This window comes from Cynocephalus volans, chromosome 15, assembly GCF_027409185.1.
Source record: "Cynocephalus volans isolate mCynVol1 chromosome 15, mCynVol1.pri, whole genome shotgun sequence".
NCBI classification, from domain to species: Eukaryota; Metazoa; Chordata; class Mammalia; order Dermoptera; family Cynocephalidae; genus Cynocephalus; species Cynocephalus volans.
The window spans coordinates 67,640,961-67,660,470 of NC_084474.1; the positions used below are offsets into that span (position 1 = coordinate 67,640,961).

At 33.0% G+C, this 19,510-nt stretch overlaps 1 protein-coding gene across 3 annotated transcripts in view; it reads right to left on the reverse strand.

The window, feature by feature from the left end:
• The window catches only part of CSMD3 (CUB and Sushi multiple domains 3), a 1,171,099-nt gene that overhangs the window by 869,985 nt on the left and 281,604 nt on the right, over positions 1-19,510 (reverse strand). For all 3 annotated transcript variants that reach the window (XM_063079089.1, XM_063079088.1, XM_063079087.1), the window contains exon 5: positions 779-986. In XM_063079089.1, coding sequence (XP_062935159.1) covers positions 779-986 — 208 coding nt within the window. The remainder of the gene's footprint in view (positions 1-778; positions 987-19,510) is intronic.

Below are 19,510 nucleotides of genomic sequence, written 5' to 3' on the forward strand. Positions count from 1 at the left end.
AAGTGAGAACATGTGGTATTTCTCTTTCTGTGCCTGACTTGTTTCACTTCACATAATTTTCTCTAAGTCCATCCATGTTGTTGTGAATGGTAGTATTTCATTCTTTTTTATAGCAGAGTAGAATTCCATTGTGTAGATATACCACAATTTCCTTATCCACTCATCTGATGATGGACATTTGGGCTGTTCCAATTTTTAAAATTGTATAAGGAAACATTTTATTTTTAAAATATTATATCCTAAAAACATGTTCTGAACACTCAGAAGCAGTTTTCATGAGACTATGTCTGAGTCTCTAAAAAAGCAGATTATACTCACTGAGATGATGGTGTTTAGTTTTTACTTTCAGATAACAGAGTACTTAAAAGATATATCTACATAAAAAATCAAATTACTTTCAAAACTACTCAATTAATTAGAAAGGAATCACCACGTATGGACTAACATCCTGAGGAACACAACTGTAGATTACAATAGCACATGTTTTATTTACTTACACAAGTCTCAATAAAGTCAAATATTACTTTCCACTGAACTAGTAATAAAAGAATACTGATAGAAAGTTCCATATTCCAAAATTTCAGTATATTTGCCATTTCAGTACCTTAAAATCCAAAAATATCTCCGAGATCTGACAACTGCCCCTTATAACTTTTCTGTAACTGTAAGGTCTTTTACATATCCAAACCTTTAAAGGTCCACATACATTTATTCTTTGTTGCCCAGTTTGCTTTAGACAATGACATCAATAGTAAGCTAATAGAAACTATCTACTTACCATATTGTAGGTGGCTCAGAACCTTCTATTTCTAAGTAATCATATTTTTCTTCCATTTGGAAATCAGTAAATATGAGTGAAATTGTGTCCCCAGGCTCTGCTACAATGGTCCAAGTGCAATCAGCATTGTTATGGTACTCATTAGGAAAACTAGGGCTGGATATGACGCCACTGGATCCTCTCATTGTTCCCCCACAAGCATCTTCAGCTGTTAAAAACAATGGAAAAATATTCAGTTGTGAGTTACTAAAAGAAATACAGTTAAAGCTACTCAACATTTCTGGATAAAATAACAGTCCAAATGTTGTGATTATCAAGTGCATAATATACTAACAGAAACTAAATAAAATGAGCAGTCTATGAAAAATTTGTAAGCACGTATATAAACGTAAACTATATCTTGACAACTTTATAACCATTTCTCAAAACAGCAATGAAGTAAGTAAAAATCTATACTTAAAATTACATCTTAGAATAATAGAACCAAGATGTTTTTTCATGTTTAAGAGATAAAATGAGTAAAACAAAGGAAATATGTTTCTTAAAGTCTGTGATGGGACCTCTTTAATTACTTTGTGCATTTTTGTTGATGGCAGAATTTTTAAAAATTTTTTTAATGTATGTATGCAGAAAATAAAGACGTGATTTAATAGACAATTTATTAGAGTTTGCATCCATGGTATGTTTCAAAACCTATTGATAAATATTTGTAGGAATGCAATTCAAATAAAAGTATATCATATATCCAGGACACTTAATTTACAAAGAAACAATATAGGAACTAACATATCTTCAAGAATATATTTCCTGTGACTCCAGCAAACAATGTAAATGTCATTTACTAAGTATTTATATAATATATGTATGCAAAATATTATAAAAAAAATTTCAATTAACCTTGCATTTGGATCTATAACTCTACTTTTTCAAATAGGGGTCATAGATTCTCTACTACCGTACTTCTAGAAGAATGGTTATATGAGCAGCTGTGTTTAGTATGGAAATTTTATAAAGGAATTAAAGTGGTAACATTTGCCTTATTATAATATTTTTAGACCAGCGAAGCTAATAGGTTGCAAATTTAGTTGTTCAATAAACTGTGTCATGATTTATGTTGTTGCCTTGACCCACTCAAGGAATTCTTTCAGTTCAAGTCATTGAGGAAAAATCTGGCTCCATAAAGGACCAATTATTATTCGATATGATGGATAGCTCTAGAACTTTAATAAACTGATATTAGCAGCATTAACTCCATGATCGGCAGAGAGTAACAATTTTTGTTATTGGGAACAATTTTATTACTATATTGTATGCATTAAATAGCACTGGCTTTTTTTCTTCCCCATTCTTTATTAATTTAACTCTATAATCCATACATTGAAAGCATAAATATATTCCTCTTACAAGATATTTAACTAACATCACACAGTATTGTAAATATGTATATCTTCAATATACATAGCATGCCCTCTCTGTTTTTACTTTGTAAGATAATTAGAATGAACTAATGATCCTGTCTAGACCATGAAGCATATTACCAAAACAATTTTCTTGACAGAACACACAATGCCCTCCATACCATAACCTTGTAGTAAGCTTTCCCTGCTCCCTGGTACCCCACCCACAGAACACTTCTATTCTTTCCCTTCTTAGTACTTAACCAAGGTTGAATACTACTCTAGAATTAAAATATTACACAAATATATTTTCCTAGTCTAACTGGTCCACAACCTATTTAAACCAGCTCTGTGATCTTTTTATTTTCCTGTTTCTACATAAAATCTGAGGCAGACACCAAACATTCAGTTCACATGTAGATTAAAGAAAAAATTCCCCCAGTTAAGAATATAGTTTAATAGTTCTCACCATAAAAATGTTAAGTATGTGTTACTTATAAGTATAGACACTGTTAGTCACTGCTATTTGTAAATCACTGTTACTTATATAGTCACTTGTTATAAGCATAGTCATTTGTAAATATGGTCACTGTTAGGTTACTACAATTTTTTAAAAATATTGTTTATTTTCAAATAGTCAGAGAGAAGATTTTTAATATTACCAGCACAAAGAAATAATAAATGTTTGAGGTGATGGATATGCTAATTACCTTGACTTGATCATTACACAATGTATACATGTATCAAAATATCACTCTATACCCCTTAAATATGTACAATTATCTGTCTATTAAAAAAAAACTTAAAGGCAGGCAAAACTAAACAATAACTTAGGGATACACACCTAAGATAAAGTAATAAAGAAAATCCAGGGAATAATTAACATGAAAATTAGGATGATAGTTACTTTGGGGATCAGATAGGGTCAGAAATAGATGGTGCTGGGATCAGCAAGGGGCCCATAAGGGCTTTGAAGGTACTGGTGGGGACACAAGGATTCATTTTATTATGGTTGCTATTTAAATTATATATATGTTCTCCAGTTTAGAAAGCATATTTTTAAATGTCTCACCACAAAAAAATGGTAGGTATGTGAGGTAATGCGTGTAAATTAGCTAAATCTACTATTCCGCAAAGTCACATATTTCAACACATCATATTATACACGATAAATATATACAATTTTTATTTTTCAATTTAAAATAACAAATTAATTAATTAAAAAAAAAATCTCAATCCATCAGTCAATATGTTCAGTAATGGATACTCATGAAGAAATCAACTTCATTTTGGTTAAGTTCATTTGCTCCCCTTGCTTGGACTGTGCTAGATGGTGCAGAGATGAGGCAAAGAATGGGGTCTTCGTCCTTGTTTTCCCTGCTACCTTATCAGTTCATCCTCCTTTTCTCACTGAGGTCTCTATGATCTTTCTGGAGGTGCAAGTCTAAAAGTTTGAAGGACATGCATCGTCTTATTTGCCTTGCACTGATTTGGCACCAGCTTCCACGGGCTTCAGCAGATGATTAAAGAAAGATGGTTCTTTTGCTCATGGGCCCTTTCATAGGATCCTCAGTGGTTCCCCCAGCAGTCCTCTTCCTGTGAGTGAGTGTGTTTCTTGGCTGGCTGCTTCCATTTCTGTTTCATACCATGGAACTGTACATTTCCATCTTCTTTCCAACTATGTCTCGTCACCTTTCCAGGTGGGCATCGGGCAGGATCTAAGACAATGCCAATTGAGAATTCCCTCACAGAAATTCTGCATTTGGACAAATAAAAATATGCCCATTTATTTATTATCTGTGGAAATGCATTTTCTTCCAAAATGCAGCCCTCTGTGTGTGCAATAGACATTTAAATATTTCAGCCATCATTTTAATTAGTTTCAGGGCATACAAATCAATTTCTCTATGTAGACTCCTTGAATTCACTCAATCTAGATTAACAGCAAGGAGAAATTACTACAAACTTTTGACACATGGAATGAAGAGCAACTCACAAAACAGCTTAAGTCAAGGAAATTCTTATTTTACAGTGAAATAATTTCAACCCAAATGTATAACTGACTTTTACTTGTAAACAAGGACAGAAAGTCAGTTTCTCCAGCATTCAAACTGATATTCTTACCAATTTTTGTATTAGTTTCTATGTGAGTCACTTCTGTTTGATCTCTCTATTACAACAGACATTCATAGAATCAGTACCTGAAAAAAATGTCAAATAGGTAAACTGTGTTTCAGTAAATGTTAGATACAAAACATTTTGACTTGGTGGCGCTCCCTAAATGCTAGAACATAGTATTTTGGTTTGCCTGAATTAAATACAATATTTATAAAAAACAATATATTTTCTGCAGTCATGAATGCTTTAGAAGAATGTATTAACTAAATAAATTTTATTTTACAGCAGAGTTAGAACAACTAAAGTCTGCACTGGAACAAACTATGGGACTGGAATCTAGTGATGTGCTCTTTTTGCTAAGTACCATTGCTTGGTCTCTGGTCAATATGAGTTAGTATATATTCTGTTAATGACAGGATAGAGACCTTTTTTCTTTTAATATCACTCTGTCTAGGTCTCTGAGCTTGCCTGTTTGATAAATATTGTCTGCAACATCTTGTCTGACAATTTACAGAAATGACACTGTTCGCAGAAGGCTATTCCATAGAACCATATTTTAAGCCACTCAAAATAAACATAGGATCATATTGATTATTTGTATAAACGTTTTGTGAAACTTAAAGCTTATTTATTTGGTCTTTTCAAAAGTATTCATTGAGATCTACAAATTCCACAAGGAACTGAGTAAGTTTCTCCTGTTATAATGATGATCAAAAGTTATCATGACCCCAGTCCTCATGGAGTATTCTTTCTAGTAGAGAGTCAGGCATGACTAAGTGAATGACAAAATAAACACATGAAATTGCATTTCTTGCAGGTACCATGAAAAAAAAACCCAAAATTTAGTACTGAATATGATTTAGAATGTGTGAGAGGTTTGAACTAGTTAGGAAATTTGGGAAGAATTCCAAGGACACAATGCTGGATTAGAAACCCAAAGCATGCATAGTAGGCACTGACTAGGTAAAAAGCAGAGGGAAGAGTGTTCCAGAGGGTTCACTGACACTTTCAGTTGAGGGAAATGGGCGTGTGTGCTAGACCCAAGAGGGTGAGAAGCTACGTGGCACAAAATGCAATTGGAAGAACAGCTAAGGGCTAGACCTTGTAGGACCTTACTGACAATGCTGTGGAATTTATTCAGAGCAATGGAAAGTTATTGGAGGGTTTTCTGTAGAAAGATGACATGATTGGTTTGGGGTTTTGAAAAGATCCTCTAGCTGCCCTGTGAGGTGAGAGAGGAACAAGGACATATTTGATGCAGATCAGAAGGATGAATTAAGAGTCCAGGCAAATTTTGTATCTTTTATTGCTTCCTAAAGATGGATCATATCTTATTTATTCAGTATGTTAACATATGTTTATCCTACTGTCTTCAAAAGATGATTTTGGTTTTTGTAAGCATGTCAGGAGAAATAGCGTCATGGCAAAATAAATGAGGAAACCCCTTTTAGGCCGACATTTAAGAATGATATTTTTTCACCTAAATAGTAAAGCAAAGCCATTAAATAACTTAGACTCCCCTAGAGGTTAGCTAGAAGTTATGATGGTTTCAAAATGTGGTTATTTAATATATAAGAAAACACATTTTATGATAAAATGGTTGATGGTTTCTCTACTCTTGTTCCAAGAAAAGGATATAGGTTTTAAGATTTAAAGTGGGTTTGCTTTTTATATATGTGTATACATGCACATACAGATAGGCCAGATGTTGGCAAATTCTATATTAAGAAGTTACAAAGTCAGTCAGTTGTAAAACATGGAGAAAACTACTAATTCAGCAAATAAAATTAACAAGGATAATGTGGACTGTTAAAAATAAGGATAAATAGGGCCAGCCTGTGGCTCACTTGGGAGGGCGTGGTGCTGACAACAACAAGTCAAGGGTTAAGATCCCCTTACCAGTCATCTGTCAAAAATAAATAAATAAATAAAGATAAAAATGTATTAATTCTTTTGGAGTTTGAACTTATTCCAATTTTCTGGATAAATACTATTTATTCCCTCTTAAGTTCTTAATGTAATAAAAGCTATTGATAAAAACCTTGGATGTCAAATTTAAAATGTTATTAAATCTAATTTGAATTGTTTATAATATTATAATATAAATCTATAATCAAATAACACCTATTTCTATACTTTAAAATAATTAAACTTAAGTAAATTTGATAATGTTATCTTATCTCCTACCTATACAGCAGGGAGAAAAGTAACAAAATAAAATAAAAATTAGTTGTATTTTTCCTAGACTTAATTTTTTATTTACTTTTAATCTCTGAGACATTTATTTAGATACTGAAAATATAGGATCTTGTTTTGGCTTGGGGTATGAGACCACACTTTTCATTTTAGATAATATAAATTGGAACTGATTCAAAACATGGCTGTTAAAACAAAACAACAAAAAAATGAACACAGCTTCAAAACCACCTAAAGAGTTTTCTGTTAACACACACCTTTTCAGATATCGATCTCATACTGTGCTCTGCTCTGCTATTAGTTTCTTCTGAAATAGCTTAGTGTTGGAGGGTGGGGTGCAGAAAATAGACTTGTTTTTCACCAAAGAGAAATGAACTGTAAACTAAAGGAGATAAGTATACTTGGTCAATTCCAGATGCTAAGCACTCAGTCCAATCTCAGAGTTTATCATGTGACATTTTTCTGCAAATCTCTCTTGCTAAATTTCAAACTTCCATCAGCACTCAAGTGAAACTGACATTTATGTGGTATTTCTTGTTCCTTCCCAAGACAGCCATCACTGTTGTGTTCCTAATAATTAGACAAACCATTTAAATATTACACTGTTATTAATTAGCCATTGTATTATATATAGAGAGAGCAGAAGTTCATTTTGTTGTAACTGTCCCTGTTTATATTTAGTACTTCAACATTATGTGTCTTTATGTTTAAGGAGCAACTCTCATAGAGAAGAAAATTGAGAAACTGACTAAGTAGCACTAGACTGCAAGTTTTGTTTTATGTTTCTCAAAGCACAACAAATAATACTTTTCTAACTGTAAAAAAAAAGTGAATTTTCAGTGATTATGAAGGAAAATTGAACAGTTCTCATTGTTTCCATTTCTCAGTCTATCTGCTTTCATACATAAATAGATAAAATCAGAGAGAAAAAGATTTATAACAGGTCGAAGAAAAACATTCATCAAGATGAACAATTCTGGCAGGTACAAAAGCTAAGTATAATCACATCACAGCACTGAAGGTTTATTCTTGAATACGCAATTATATTTTTAAGTAAATTTCCATTTCCATACATGAATTTCCTTTTATCTTCCTAAGAGACATATTGAGAAAATGAAAGAGTTAGTTAATGCACTAAGGAAAAGTATATAATAAATTTGTGAGGGGGTTTTCTTTTTTTTCTTTCTTTTTTTTTTTTTTTACATTCATCTTGGACTAATTCTCAGAATCTCTAAATAAGAAAAAATACACAATATAATGTAAACAGATTTGGAGAAAAAAAATTAAATTAAAGAGCAGCGATGATAGATCAACAGGGAAGAAATTTACATCATTGCCTTAAAAAATAATTAAAACTGAGCTAAATATATGAAATAGTTCTTTTCAAACATTAGATTAAGGCCACACAGAACTGTAATCACAGGGAAGACAGCAACAAAGAGGAAGAGCCCCATAGTAACCTGGCTTCTCTCTGTAGACACATTCTGGACCATGGCACAAGGAATGGGATTACAAGTAGAGTATGCTATTCTCCCTGAGATGAATAGACAGAGGTCAGGGAGCATGAGGTGCCTGTGAGTTGAAGACAGTGTTCCACAGAGGAGGAAGTTCTGCAGAAAAAGAACTAAAAAAATCTTCATGGGGATCTCCTGAGTGTTTGCAAAATACTGATGAATGCATGCAAATGGGTGAAATTCCATGAAGTCAGGCTAAGAGAGACCAGGTATTTGTAAATTGAGTGGTTCCAAAGAGCACACAGGCCTGGGAATTGTTCAAGTACCACCAACTAGAGTGTCAGGCCCTCTTTAAACAACCGGACTATTCTGTAGAAATCTCAGAAGGGATGCACTTTAGTAGAAAGACTAAACTCTGCCTATAATAAAGAGCAGTCTAACACTGATTTAGTAAAGCTTAAAAGCTTTGAAACACATCTCAAAGGACACAAGCTGGACCAAATTTAAGTTTACTACATACCAGAAGAAAGCCTAATATTTTTTAAAGGATGTTAATTAAATACAGACACTCAATAAGTTAAAATTCATAATGTCCAACATCTAGTAAAAAATCACTAGCCATATCAAGAAACATAAAGATATGACCTATAAACAAGAGAAAAATCATTAGAAAAAGACTAAAAATGTGAAGATGATGGATAACAACCAAATATGAATATTATAAAGCTACCACTAATCAAAACAATGAAGAATTAAAATAAGTATAGAATTGGCCAATAGAACATAATAAAGAATTCAGGAAAAGACTCATAGATATTTAAACACTTGATATATGACAAAAGTAGCATTGTAGAGCAATGGGGGCAAAGCATCTTTATGATAAATGGTTTTGAGTCAATGAGGTTTCCATGCAAAATAGTAAATTCCAGAGGTGCCATGGATCTGAATATGAAAGGTAAAATGATACACCTTCTAAAACATAGCATAGGACAATATCTTCATGACCTTTAAATTGAGTTTTCTTATGCAGGTACATTTCACTACAGTACAATTAGGAATTTCTATTCCTTCAGTGATTCCACTAAGAGAGTCCAGGCACAGAGTGGAAGAAGACATTTTCAATACATGTAGGTTATCCAAAAAATATAAATAATTCCTAATTAAATATAAATAATATAAAAAATCAATAAGGAAAAGGCAGGCAACTTAATAGAAAAATGGACAAGAGACTTGACTATGCATTTTGCAACAGAAGATGGACAAATTGTCAAATTGTTTAATGTTTCTATTCGTTTACCTCCCATTCATCCCTCAACGTAATAGGCATTTTCCAATTATACTCTCCTTTACTATAAAGCTTTTGACCTCCAACATACATAATTTGTTCTTGAAATGTATTTGGTAACTCATTTCATCTTTCTACCATGTTTTGACTTCTTGTTCCATTTTTCATACTATTTCTATGTTTTTGAATAGTGATGTGTTCTTTGATATTCTCTTTCTACTCTATTCCATAGATGGTTCATATATCAGAATCCAATTTAATGATCAATTTAAATAATTACATTCACTTGTTTATTTCGTATTTTAGTCAACAAATTCATAAGAACCCTCTACCATATGTCAGCTTTTTAAAAATAATAGAGATATGACATGAGCAAAAAGGCAAGGCACGATCCCTGCCTTATGGAGTTTACAATCTAGAAGGAGACAGATATTTTCAGTACTCAAGCTGAAAAAAGACTCTGCTATCAACATGTTGTCTCTGAGGTCATCCAAGGCCACACCATCCCAGATATCACGAGAAGAAAAAATGTGAGTGATCTTATGGGAGATTTATATGGGCAAAGCTTGCAAGTGTATCTTGGTTTCACACTTCCTATTTTGTTTATAAAGTATCCTATTTATAGTATTTTCTTATAGCAGCCCCAATGAACTGTGACACCCATTATAATTTACTCTCTGCAAGGAAGCTTAGAGTATATTTTAAATGTGGAAATCGGATCATGTCATACATACTGTCTTGTTTGTAACATTCTAATGGCTTTCTTGAATTTGTGATAACACAATTGTCCTTACCATGGCTTTAAACAACCTTAATCCACAGACGTTTCACTAACATGGTACTATCTACATATGGCAGTAGCTACAAGAACAAGGTGGGTCATCCAACTTGCAGTGGATATTAGATGGGTACGAAATAAATCTTTGTTGGATTAAATAATTAGGATGCCAAGGTTTCTTCATTATTGCAGTATGGGCTGATAATTGTATAGAAATAAAAATCCCTCTCATTAGAATTCATTATATCAAGTGAATTTTTGTTTTTGTTTTTAAATTTCAAGGAATAAGAAATTCCCATTTTAGGATTTATATTCTATGCATGTTTGAGTAGTTTCCTCTCCGCTCTACTTCACATGCCAGGTCACTAAACAATCATTCATATCTTTTGTTTATTTCAACAAATTTCATGTTTTATGACATCCAAAATTTAAAATTTTGAGCCTAGTTTACTTGAAAATTAAAAATTTGTGTGTGCCTGTTCATTTATTATATGGAAGTGACTATGCTGTCAATTTTTAAATATATATAAATATTGTCTATTTCTTTCTACATGGTTTGCTGATTCATTTATCCACGCTCCGTCATTTCTCAACAGGACAAAATCAATATCCTATCAAATTCAACTTGTCTAATTACAAAGTATTCTCTACAGGGAAGTCGTTGAGTATTTTTTAAGTAGAAGTTAGATCATGTCACACACAATCTCCTGTTTGTAACATTCTAAGGCTTTCCTTGAATTTGGAATAAAACCAGTGTCCTTACCATTTCCTTAAGTGATCTTAATCCACAGACTTCCCAGTAAACTCAAACTACACTGCTCCTTTTTCATTTTCTTAAATTTAAAAAAAAAAAAGCTCCTTCCAACTTTAGAATCGTTGCTGGTCCTGGTGCTGGTGGCTTCTTCCCCAAGGTCTTTCCATGGCTGGTTCTATGATGCTATTCCATTACAAACACTAAGGCCTTCCTTGACTAATAACTATACCAGCTAAAACCATCCCTCCATCAGTCCCTATCACATCAACCTATTATATTTACTTCATTCAATTTATCACCATCTAGTAGTTTGTTGTTGTTATTATTTTCTAATTTACCTCTAGAATATAAATGCCATGAAATCTTGACTTTAGTTCTAATACATTACTAATATGTTAGTCACAGAATTACCTCAAGTACCTAAAACAGGGCTTACTTAGAGTAGGTATCTAAAGAATGTATTATCTGAGTAAATATATACACATATATATGTATATAAATATATATTTTACTTTTCATTATGTTAATAAAATTTCTTGGATAATTACTTGAGAGGCAGTTTTATGTTGAGCTTAAAAGTGGGTGCTCTAGAATCAGAGAAACCTGGGGATAAATCTGACACTAACACATAGTGTGACCTAAATCAATTTACTTAAACTTCTTCTGGGTTGGTTTCTTATTTGTAAAATCATTATTTTGAAAGTGCATGTTTATTCACTTAAATGTTGCCAGCTGTCACTCAGTTACAGATTTCTGTCTTCTTTATCTGTATCCTAGAAGTTCTATTTTTGTAGGTGAGGAGAAGGTTGATGGTACAATTGACTTGTTATTCCTCTGGCAAAATTGCCACAGCAGGTGTACTAAGAAGGCAGTCTCAGGCCCATAGACTTCATTTCACTCTTGCCATCACTGCTAGTTAAATGACAGGTTCACTGCTGCTTTTTGCTTCTTGTTTTCTGTTACAAAATAGAGTATTGATATGAGAATAGAAAGTGAGGGGAAAAAAGTAGCAAACCATTGTCCATGTAAAAGCCCGGTGAGAAAGGCAGAGTATGAGAGCACTTTTAGTATAATTGGAGGAGTTCTACAGAGCCTGATTGCTTAAAAACAAGCTTTCTTTCATTCAGCTCCTGAATTCTATATTTTAAGTATCAGTTTGCTTTTGAACCTATTTCTCCTTGATGGACTTCAGGAGGAAGCAGATGTTTAATGAAACATAAAATAGACTAGACAATTTTGGTAAATAGTGGTTCATATTTATTGTGTACACAAAAGCACTGTTCTGAGCTTTAAAATGAATCATCAAATTTAATCCTAATAATAACTCTAAGAGAAAAACTGAACAAAATAAAATAATTTTTCCCACTTTATGAGAGAAAATTGAGGCACAGAAAGGTCAGTAATTTTCCTGAGGTCATTCAATTAAAAGGTGGTAAAGCCAAGTTTCAAAGGAAGCCAACTAAGAAAGTAGCCTTAATCACTGAATACACTGATGTCTGATATTTTAAAAAAAAGAAGAAGTAAAAAAAGTCAAGAATAGAGCACATCAGCATACACAGTGGCAGAGATGACAGGGAAATGGAAGGAGATATCCAAAGGAGAAAAGGAAACCTAACATAAGACATACAATAAAAGCATTGCCCTCTTTAGTTTTTCTAGAAAATCCCTCTTGACTAGACCAAAGCATGCATAACAATAACCAGTGTTCTTAACAAATTTCTATAGGCAAAATAAATATACAATGCAGTGCAAAATTTCATATTAGGTATAATGGGAATGCAGAATACATACTAAATTTTAGATTTGTTCTGTTAGTAAATTATAATTACAGCATTACTGATTTATGAATATAAAACTATCATTACAATATTTCTATGGCATTTTTATATTATTACACTGGATTGTTTCTCTCAAAAATACGGAATTAGAGAAAGAGGGTTAAACTTTTATTTAAGTTATTAAATAATTCATATAAGATGTCATATTCATTACATAAATGGGAAGGATTTTTTTTTCTAACTCTTTTATAATTCACTGAGAAAGCATCCACCTAAAAATACAATGTGAAATAAATGTCTGTATATATTCACACACATATGCATACACCCCCCAAAAAATGTCTTGGAAAATGAGGTTATCTACAACCCACTTAAAGTATCATGATTTTTTTCAAAGTTTTCAAAGGGACTATGTAATATGAAATATAGAATGTTCTATATTATGGTACAACCATAAATATAGAATGAAAATTTAAGGTTGTACTCTAGCATTGTTGAAAATATTTATAGCATATTGAAATATTTCCATTTCATTAACAATTGTAAGCTTCCCATTTGCATCAATACATTCATTTTTTCTTCTAAAATTAAATGAATTGAATAAATCTTGTCCTTCAATAGCAGGTTTTTTGTGCATGTTTTATTGTTTACTCTAAACTTTGTATAAATACATGCACATTCTGAGCAACAATGGTCAACATGTATTTTCATTTTCAGGTTGTGTTAATATGACTGTTATTTCTTCTTTTTTTTTCTTTTTTCTGGTGGTGATGTAATCCATGATTATTTGATGAAATGAGATGAAATGAATTGAAAGTACGCAGATCATTATTATAGAATTTTTGTTCATGATTGCTCTTTAGTTGTAATGCAACTTCCTGTCCCAAAACAAGAAGGTTTTAAAAATATATACACGTAAATGTGTTGGTCTAAGTTAGATTTTTATTTGATCAATTTTAAAATTCAGTTATGAATAAATAAAATGATAATTCTAATACCTCTAATTAAGGACTTACACTATATGTAAAAGTAAACAGTGTTTTGATTTATACAGTAAGTAATTTCAGCTCCAATCTTGTGCAAGGTATTACTGTAAGAAATGTGTATAATTAACAAAGCTTGCTATAGCAAAATACATTCATCAAAAATTATAGTTAATCAGAAGCCCGGCTGTAGATTTTGAGCTGTGTATTGTTCATCCAAAACCTTGCCACCTAGAACTTACCTGGGTCACCTTTTCAGTATGTCAGTTGCCATGTGGTTAGGGAATACAAACTAATTTTTATGGAGTCCAAGGCCAATTATAATAGGGAAGTTAAGTCCGAAGCCAATTGTAAATGAGTTTTGGATACTCAGCTCTTTTGGATGATTTCTCTCTTGGCATCATAAAAGAAAATTTGGCTGCATAGTCATATAAGAGGTGAACAGGGGTATAAGACACCCAAATTTGCATGCAGGGCCCCAGGAATAGCAACACTTAGATTTTTCTAAATGGTTAATTTTAGCATTCATCCAAATGTCAGTTAGCCACTTAGTCAGGTGAAGCTGTACTTTAAATTATGTCCAAAGGCTTTTTTATACAGTGTTAACATTTGCATAAACCAGATTTTGTGGGCCTTATGTTTCCAAATCAATTTAGCTTTGTGTGCTAATATTTTACTGTAGCCCTGGAGATAAAGAAGCGTGCAGGTCAGCCATGTGTGCCGCTAAATCCCCAAAGGAAACCTCCACTAAAAACCAAAAGATTGACACCAGACAAGATTAGCAAAAGAATTAGTCATGCACAATCAACTGTGTTAAATACTGGGGGAAAAAACATCTGCTTCTCTTGTCCTTCAGGAAAAGGCTATCAGGGTGGAGTGTTAACGCTTCCAGGGTATGTTATTATGTGCTTCTGAGTATACCATTGTTTTCTATGAAGATAGATTTGTTACAGCCATTACTGCTACTTTAAATGCGACTAATGAGGTGGATAAGTAAAAGCTTCAATGCCCTGTGCTATTTAATCCCAGACCTGACTCACAGACGTTCTCCCCAAGGAATAAACAGTTTAGTCTCTTTCTCATTCTAAATATGAAGAAACTTGGGCTCTAACCTCAAAAATGCTATATAACCGCTGAAAATTTTCAAACCAAGCAACCAACAAACAAAAATATTCAAGAAGTAAATCCTTTCCCTACAGGGCTTATTATCTGAAATTGTTGATTAAAACATAGAAAGAAAATCCTACCAAATAGCTAGAGATTATTAAATCTCAACTTCTGGGGAAAAAAAAATAAGGATTTGTGTACAGTTCTTTATATATATATTTTTAAATATGCTAAATTTTAGAATCTCAAAAGAAGAATTATAATTAAAGTATGAAAACTTTAAAATAAGTATTTCTTTAAATACCTTTCATACTATCTAATATTTCAAATCTGAATTGGATAATGTGGGGGATTATTTTGTTGTACTATTAAGAAATAAACCAGGGAATAGAAAAGAAAATGATGTATAAAAAGTGGTATTATATAACTTTGTTTTTTTATGTTCAGTGCATATCTTTCCCTTCTTAGATTCACATCAAGAACATCCATCATGGGCCGAGCCCGTGGCGCACTTGGGAGAGTGCGGCGCACTGGGGTTCGGATCCTATATAGGAATGGCCGGTGCACTCACTGGCTGAGTGTAGGTCACGAAAAAGACAAAAAAAAAAAAAAAAAAAAAAAGAACATACATCATTTCAGCTAAAGTACTTACACCAATTATGTGGTTTCTTTTTGAGACATCATCTCTCCTTCTACTTGAAGTCTACAGGAACATAACTGCAACGTAACTGTCAAGTATATTGGATTTAGTAGCTTCACTGATTGAGCATATACTATGTCAGACACTTAACTTGTGTGGTTTATTTAAGCCTTACTCACAGGCCTATTTTACAGATGAGGAAATTCACTCAGAAAGGTTAATAAAGGTACCCCAATTACACTATGAATAAGTAGAAGCATCTGGATTAAGATAGTGTGAACAATGTGTGCTAGGCGGAATAATCCCCCCAAAATATCACCCCTGGGAACCTATGAATATGCTACTTTACATGGCAAAAGATAATTAAGTTTTAAGATGCAATTAAGGTTGCTAATCAGCTGATGCAATTAAGATGCAATTAAGGTTGCTGAATAGATGAGGAGGAGATCACCCTAGATTATTTAAGCAGGCTTAGTCTAATCACATGAATCCTTAGAAATGGAAGAAGATGCAGAAGGAAGAGTCAAAGAGAGATGTGATATTGCATATTTTGAAGATGAAGGATGGGGGACAGGAACTGAGGAATTCAGGCAGTCTCCAGGTGCTGGAAAAGACAAGGGAATGGATTCTTCCCTACAAACTTCAAAAAGGAATTCAGCCCTGCCAACATCTTGATTTTAGGGTATTGAAGCCCTGCCAACATCTTGATTTTAGGGTATTGAAGCCCTGCCAACATCTTGATTTTAGGGTATTGAAACCTGTGGCAAACTTCTGACCTACAGAATTGTAAGAATACATTTTTGTTGTCTTAGGACACTATATTTGTGATAATTTATTACAGCAGCAATATAAAATTTATACTTTGAAATCTCAATATTGCCAGGCAATAGGGAGCTAGAAAATAAGGCAAAAAAAAAAAAAATGTGTGGAATGTCCTTTAAATGTCGTTGGCTCAAGGCCGACCCATGGGCTTAGGTAGACTCAGTATTTATTTAGACTGATCAACTATTTACTATTGTTAAATGACCCAGACTTAGTGAAGCCACATGTTAACTTGTACATTTCAGTCCAGTAAAAATGCCAATAATTTCTGTAAGGTGGAATATAACTTCAGGGTTATGGTTAGTGGCCTTTGTTCATAATAATTTTTCTTATATTTAATCCAGCAACCTTGTTCTAATATTGCCTTTAAATACCTACATTCTCAAATGCTCTTGGAATGGTTTTAACATCTTACTAGTACCCTCGTTAATTAATGAGCTGAACAAAAATCTTTAACATGTGTTCATTTTATATTTACATAATATTCATAATTTTTCCTTTTTGAAAATTATGCTTTATCAATATCAACTAAATGAGGAGTCAGCAAACTATGTCTTCTGGGCCAAATCTGGCCTGTTGCCTATTTTTGTATATAAAGTTCTGTTGGAACTCAGGCACAATTGTTCATTATGTGTTGTCTCTGGCTACTTTTGTACTACAATGGCAGAACTGAATAGCTTTCTTTTATTTAATTGAAACATATTGATTATACATATTTATGAGTAGAGAGTTATATTTCAGTACATATATACACAACATGTAGTGATCAAATCAGTGTAGTTAGCAAATTCATTATTGCAAAAATTTATTGTTTCTTTGTGATGAGAATATTTAAGCTCCTTTTTTTAAAGCCATTTGATAATATACAAGAAATTACTGTTAGTTATAGATGCCTAGCACTACTGTACACCAATAGAACTTATTTAGTAGATTCTGTAAGGTCCATAAAGTTGAAATATTTACTATCTGGCCCTTTATAGGAAAGGTCTGCCAACCCCTAAACTATATCAAAAATAAAATTTTGTATAAAATTCTTAGGAAGACTTAAGTGAGGTAGATACAAATGCTTCACACATGTGTATTCCTTCCAAAGTTAAGTAATTTCACATGCACTCTTATTAGTAGAATACGAGGTTGGACACTAAAAATGTTGGTAAATCTCTTTGGTTTTAGGCATAGAATCAAGTTCTGTTTTCTAATTTTCCCTTTTCACACTCTCCTGAATAATCTCCTCCAAACCTGTGGTTCTATTCCCAAACATAAGGAAAGCAGATGTAGCACTATGTTGTTGAATCATTTGCAATTTACTCCTTTGTGTGGTTGTGAGATACTTTCCTATATGTAGAGACAGCATTGTGCTTAAGCATACACTTATACATTTACTTTCCTATTACATCCATTCTGGCTTATCTCAAATCCAAATCTGTCTCTTGAGCTCTGGACCATTCAAACAACTATTTACTAAATATCTGTCTCTACTAAAATGTGTTTGGGGCACTTTATTCTCAAAAAATTTACCACTAATTCCACCCCACCCCCACCCTAATCTAATTCCATATTGGGCTGTCTTCTTTTTTTGTATCTACCAGAGCCATCGACAACTCATTATCTGAAACAAAAATTTGGGTACTAGCCTACTTCCTCCTCCTTTTTTTCATCTGTACCAAATCTGTGGTAGTTCATACTTTTCTATCTAGTCATTTATTAGCTGCCTTGTTGATATTAATGCTGTAAGAATGAATTGAGCAAATTAAGGCAAAGAAAAAATAATAGAAAAAGAAAAGCAAAGCTGGGAAAGGTGGTGTACAAAATGCATACTGTAAAGTCCTTTATTATTTGCTAAATGATGTCCATATCTTAAGAATCTTCTCAAAAGAGTAAATATGATCAGTTTACATTATTTATAGAATCCATAAGACACATTGTAAATGTGACACAAGCAAAACTATTTCTGTTTCTGAGAATAAAAGTTATCTTTCCTCACATTATTCATGAAGAATCCACTGTATAATAACAAAGATACTGGACAGGAAACACTTCATGGGGCTATTTCTCATTATATCCCTCAAGTAAACCTGGTGAGAAAAAAACTAACTCTATGGGGTCTATTTCACTGATCACAGTAAATAATTCTCTTTCAAGTGTTCCTTATGTCTCCATAACTCTTATTTTCAATAAAATGTTTGATAAGTGAAGAGAGACTAAGGATTAGAAGTCACAGTCCTTGAGAAGAACCTGGATTGTACATATTTTATGTATCAATAGTCTGCAGTGATCAATAAAGCTGATCGGTAAAGCTGTGACAGTTGAGAAGCTTAATGAGAACACTTGCCTGACAAGAGACCTTACCATGTTAGAACTGTCATATATGCCATCTCTCATTTTTCTTGGTATCTATACACTCCTGTGTTATTGCTCTTATCTCACCTTTGGAAATAGCAGACGCTTCTGTTAAAAATGTTGTTCACATCAGTCTATTCTATAAATCTACACTAGAGTTATATCTATCAAACGCATATTCAGTCACGCTACTCTCTTTAAAATTGTTTGATGGTTCCCAGTGCCTGCAGGACAAAGGCTAAATATGATACCCAAAGCCCTGCTAACATACTGAAATGTGTCTCTCTCTGAACACATCATGCTGTTCCATGTCTGTTTCTTCACGTTTGAGTCTTTGTTCTTTTTCTGGTTCATAAAGTTCTCCTCATCCTTCATAATATAACTCAATAATCTATTAATGCATGAGAAATAACTACATAGCTTATTCTCTGAACAGAGGATTCTTTGTGCATGAAGGAGTGTTCTCAATAATTATACAAGGACCACAGTAGAGTTCAGGAGCGTCCTGAGCCTACTGGTCTGATCCTCCTGATTATGCTACCTCTGTACATCTACATGTATACTATCACATTTGTCACATTGTCTGTACCCAATCCTAGGCTACAAATTTCTCGAGTGCATTTACAACTACAATTCAAGTAAGAATTTGGGACTGAAGATAAAAATTTGAGGACTGTAAGCATAAGGATGGTATTTAAAGCTATGAAGCTTTATCAGATCACACTGTGAATAGGTGTGGACATAGAAGAGTGGAGGAGAAAATGAGAGGGGAGAGGGAAAAAGTAGCATGAGAAAAGGAGTAAAAAGGAGAGGAGATGAAGTATGATACTCTAAAGTTGAGAGTAGGAAGGAGTGGCCAGCGAAGTGAAGTTAAATTCAGAGTAAGGTGCTTTAGAAACTAAGTAAAGGAAGTGTTTCAAAATGAGGACTGAGAATGGGATATTGGATTTGGCAACTTGAAAGTCACTGATATATGCAATATTGTACAATGTAATCATTTTTCATGGCCTTTTACCAATTTCTTCCTTACCCCCTTCCACTCTCCCTTTCCTACCTTTGGTAACCTCAGCTCTGTTTTCT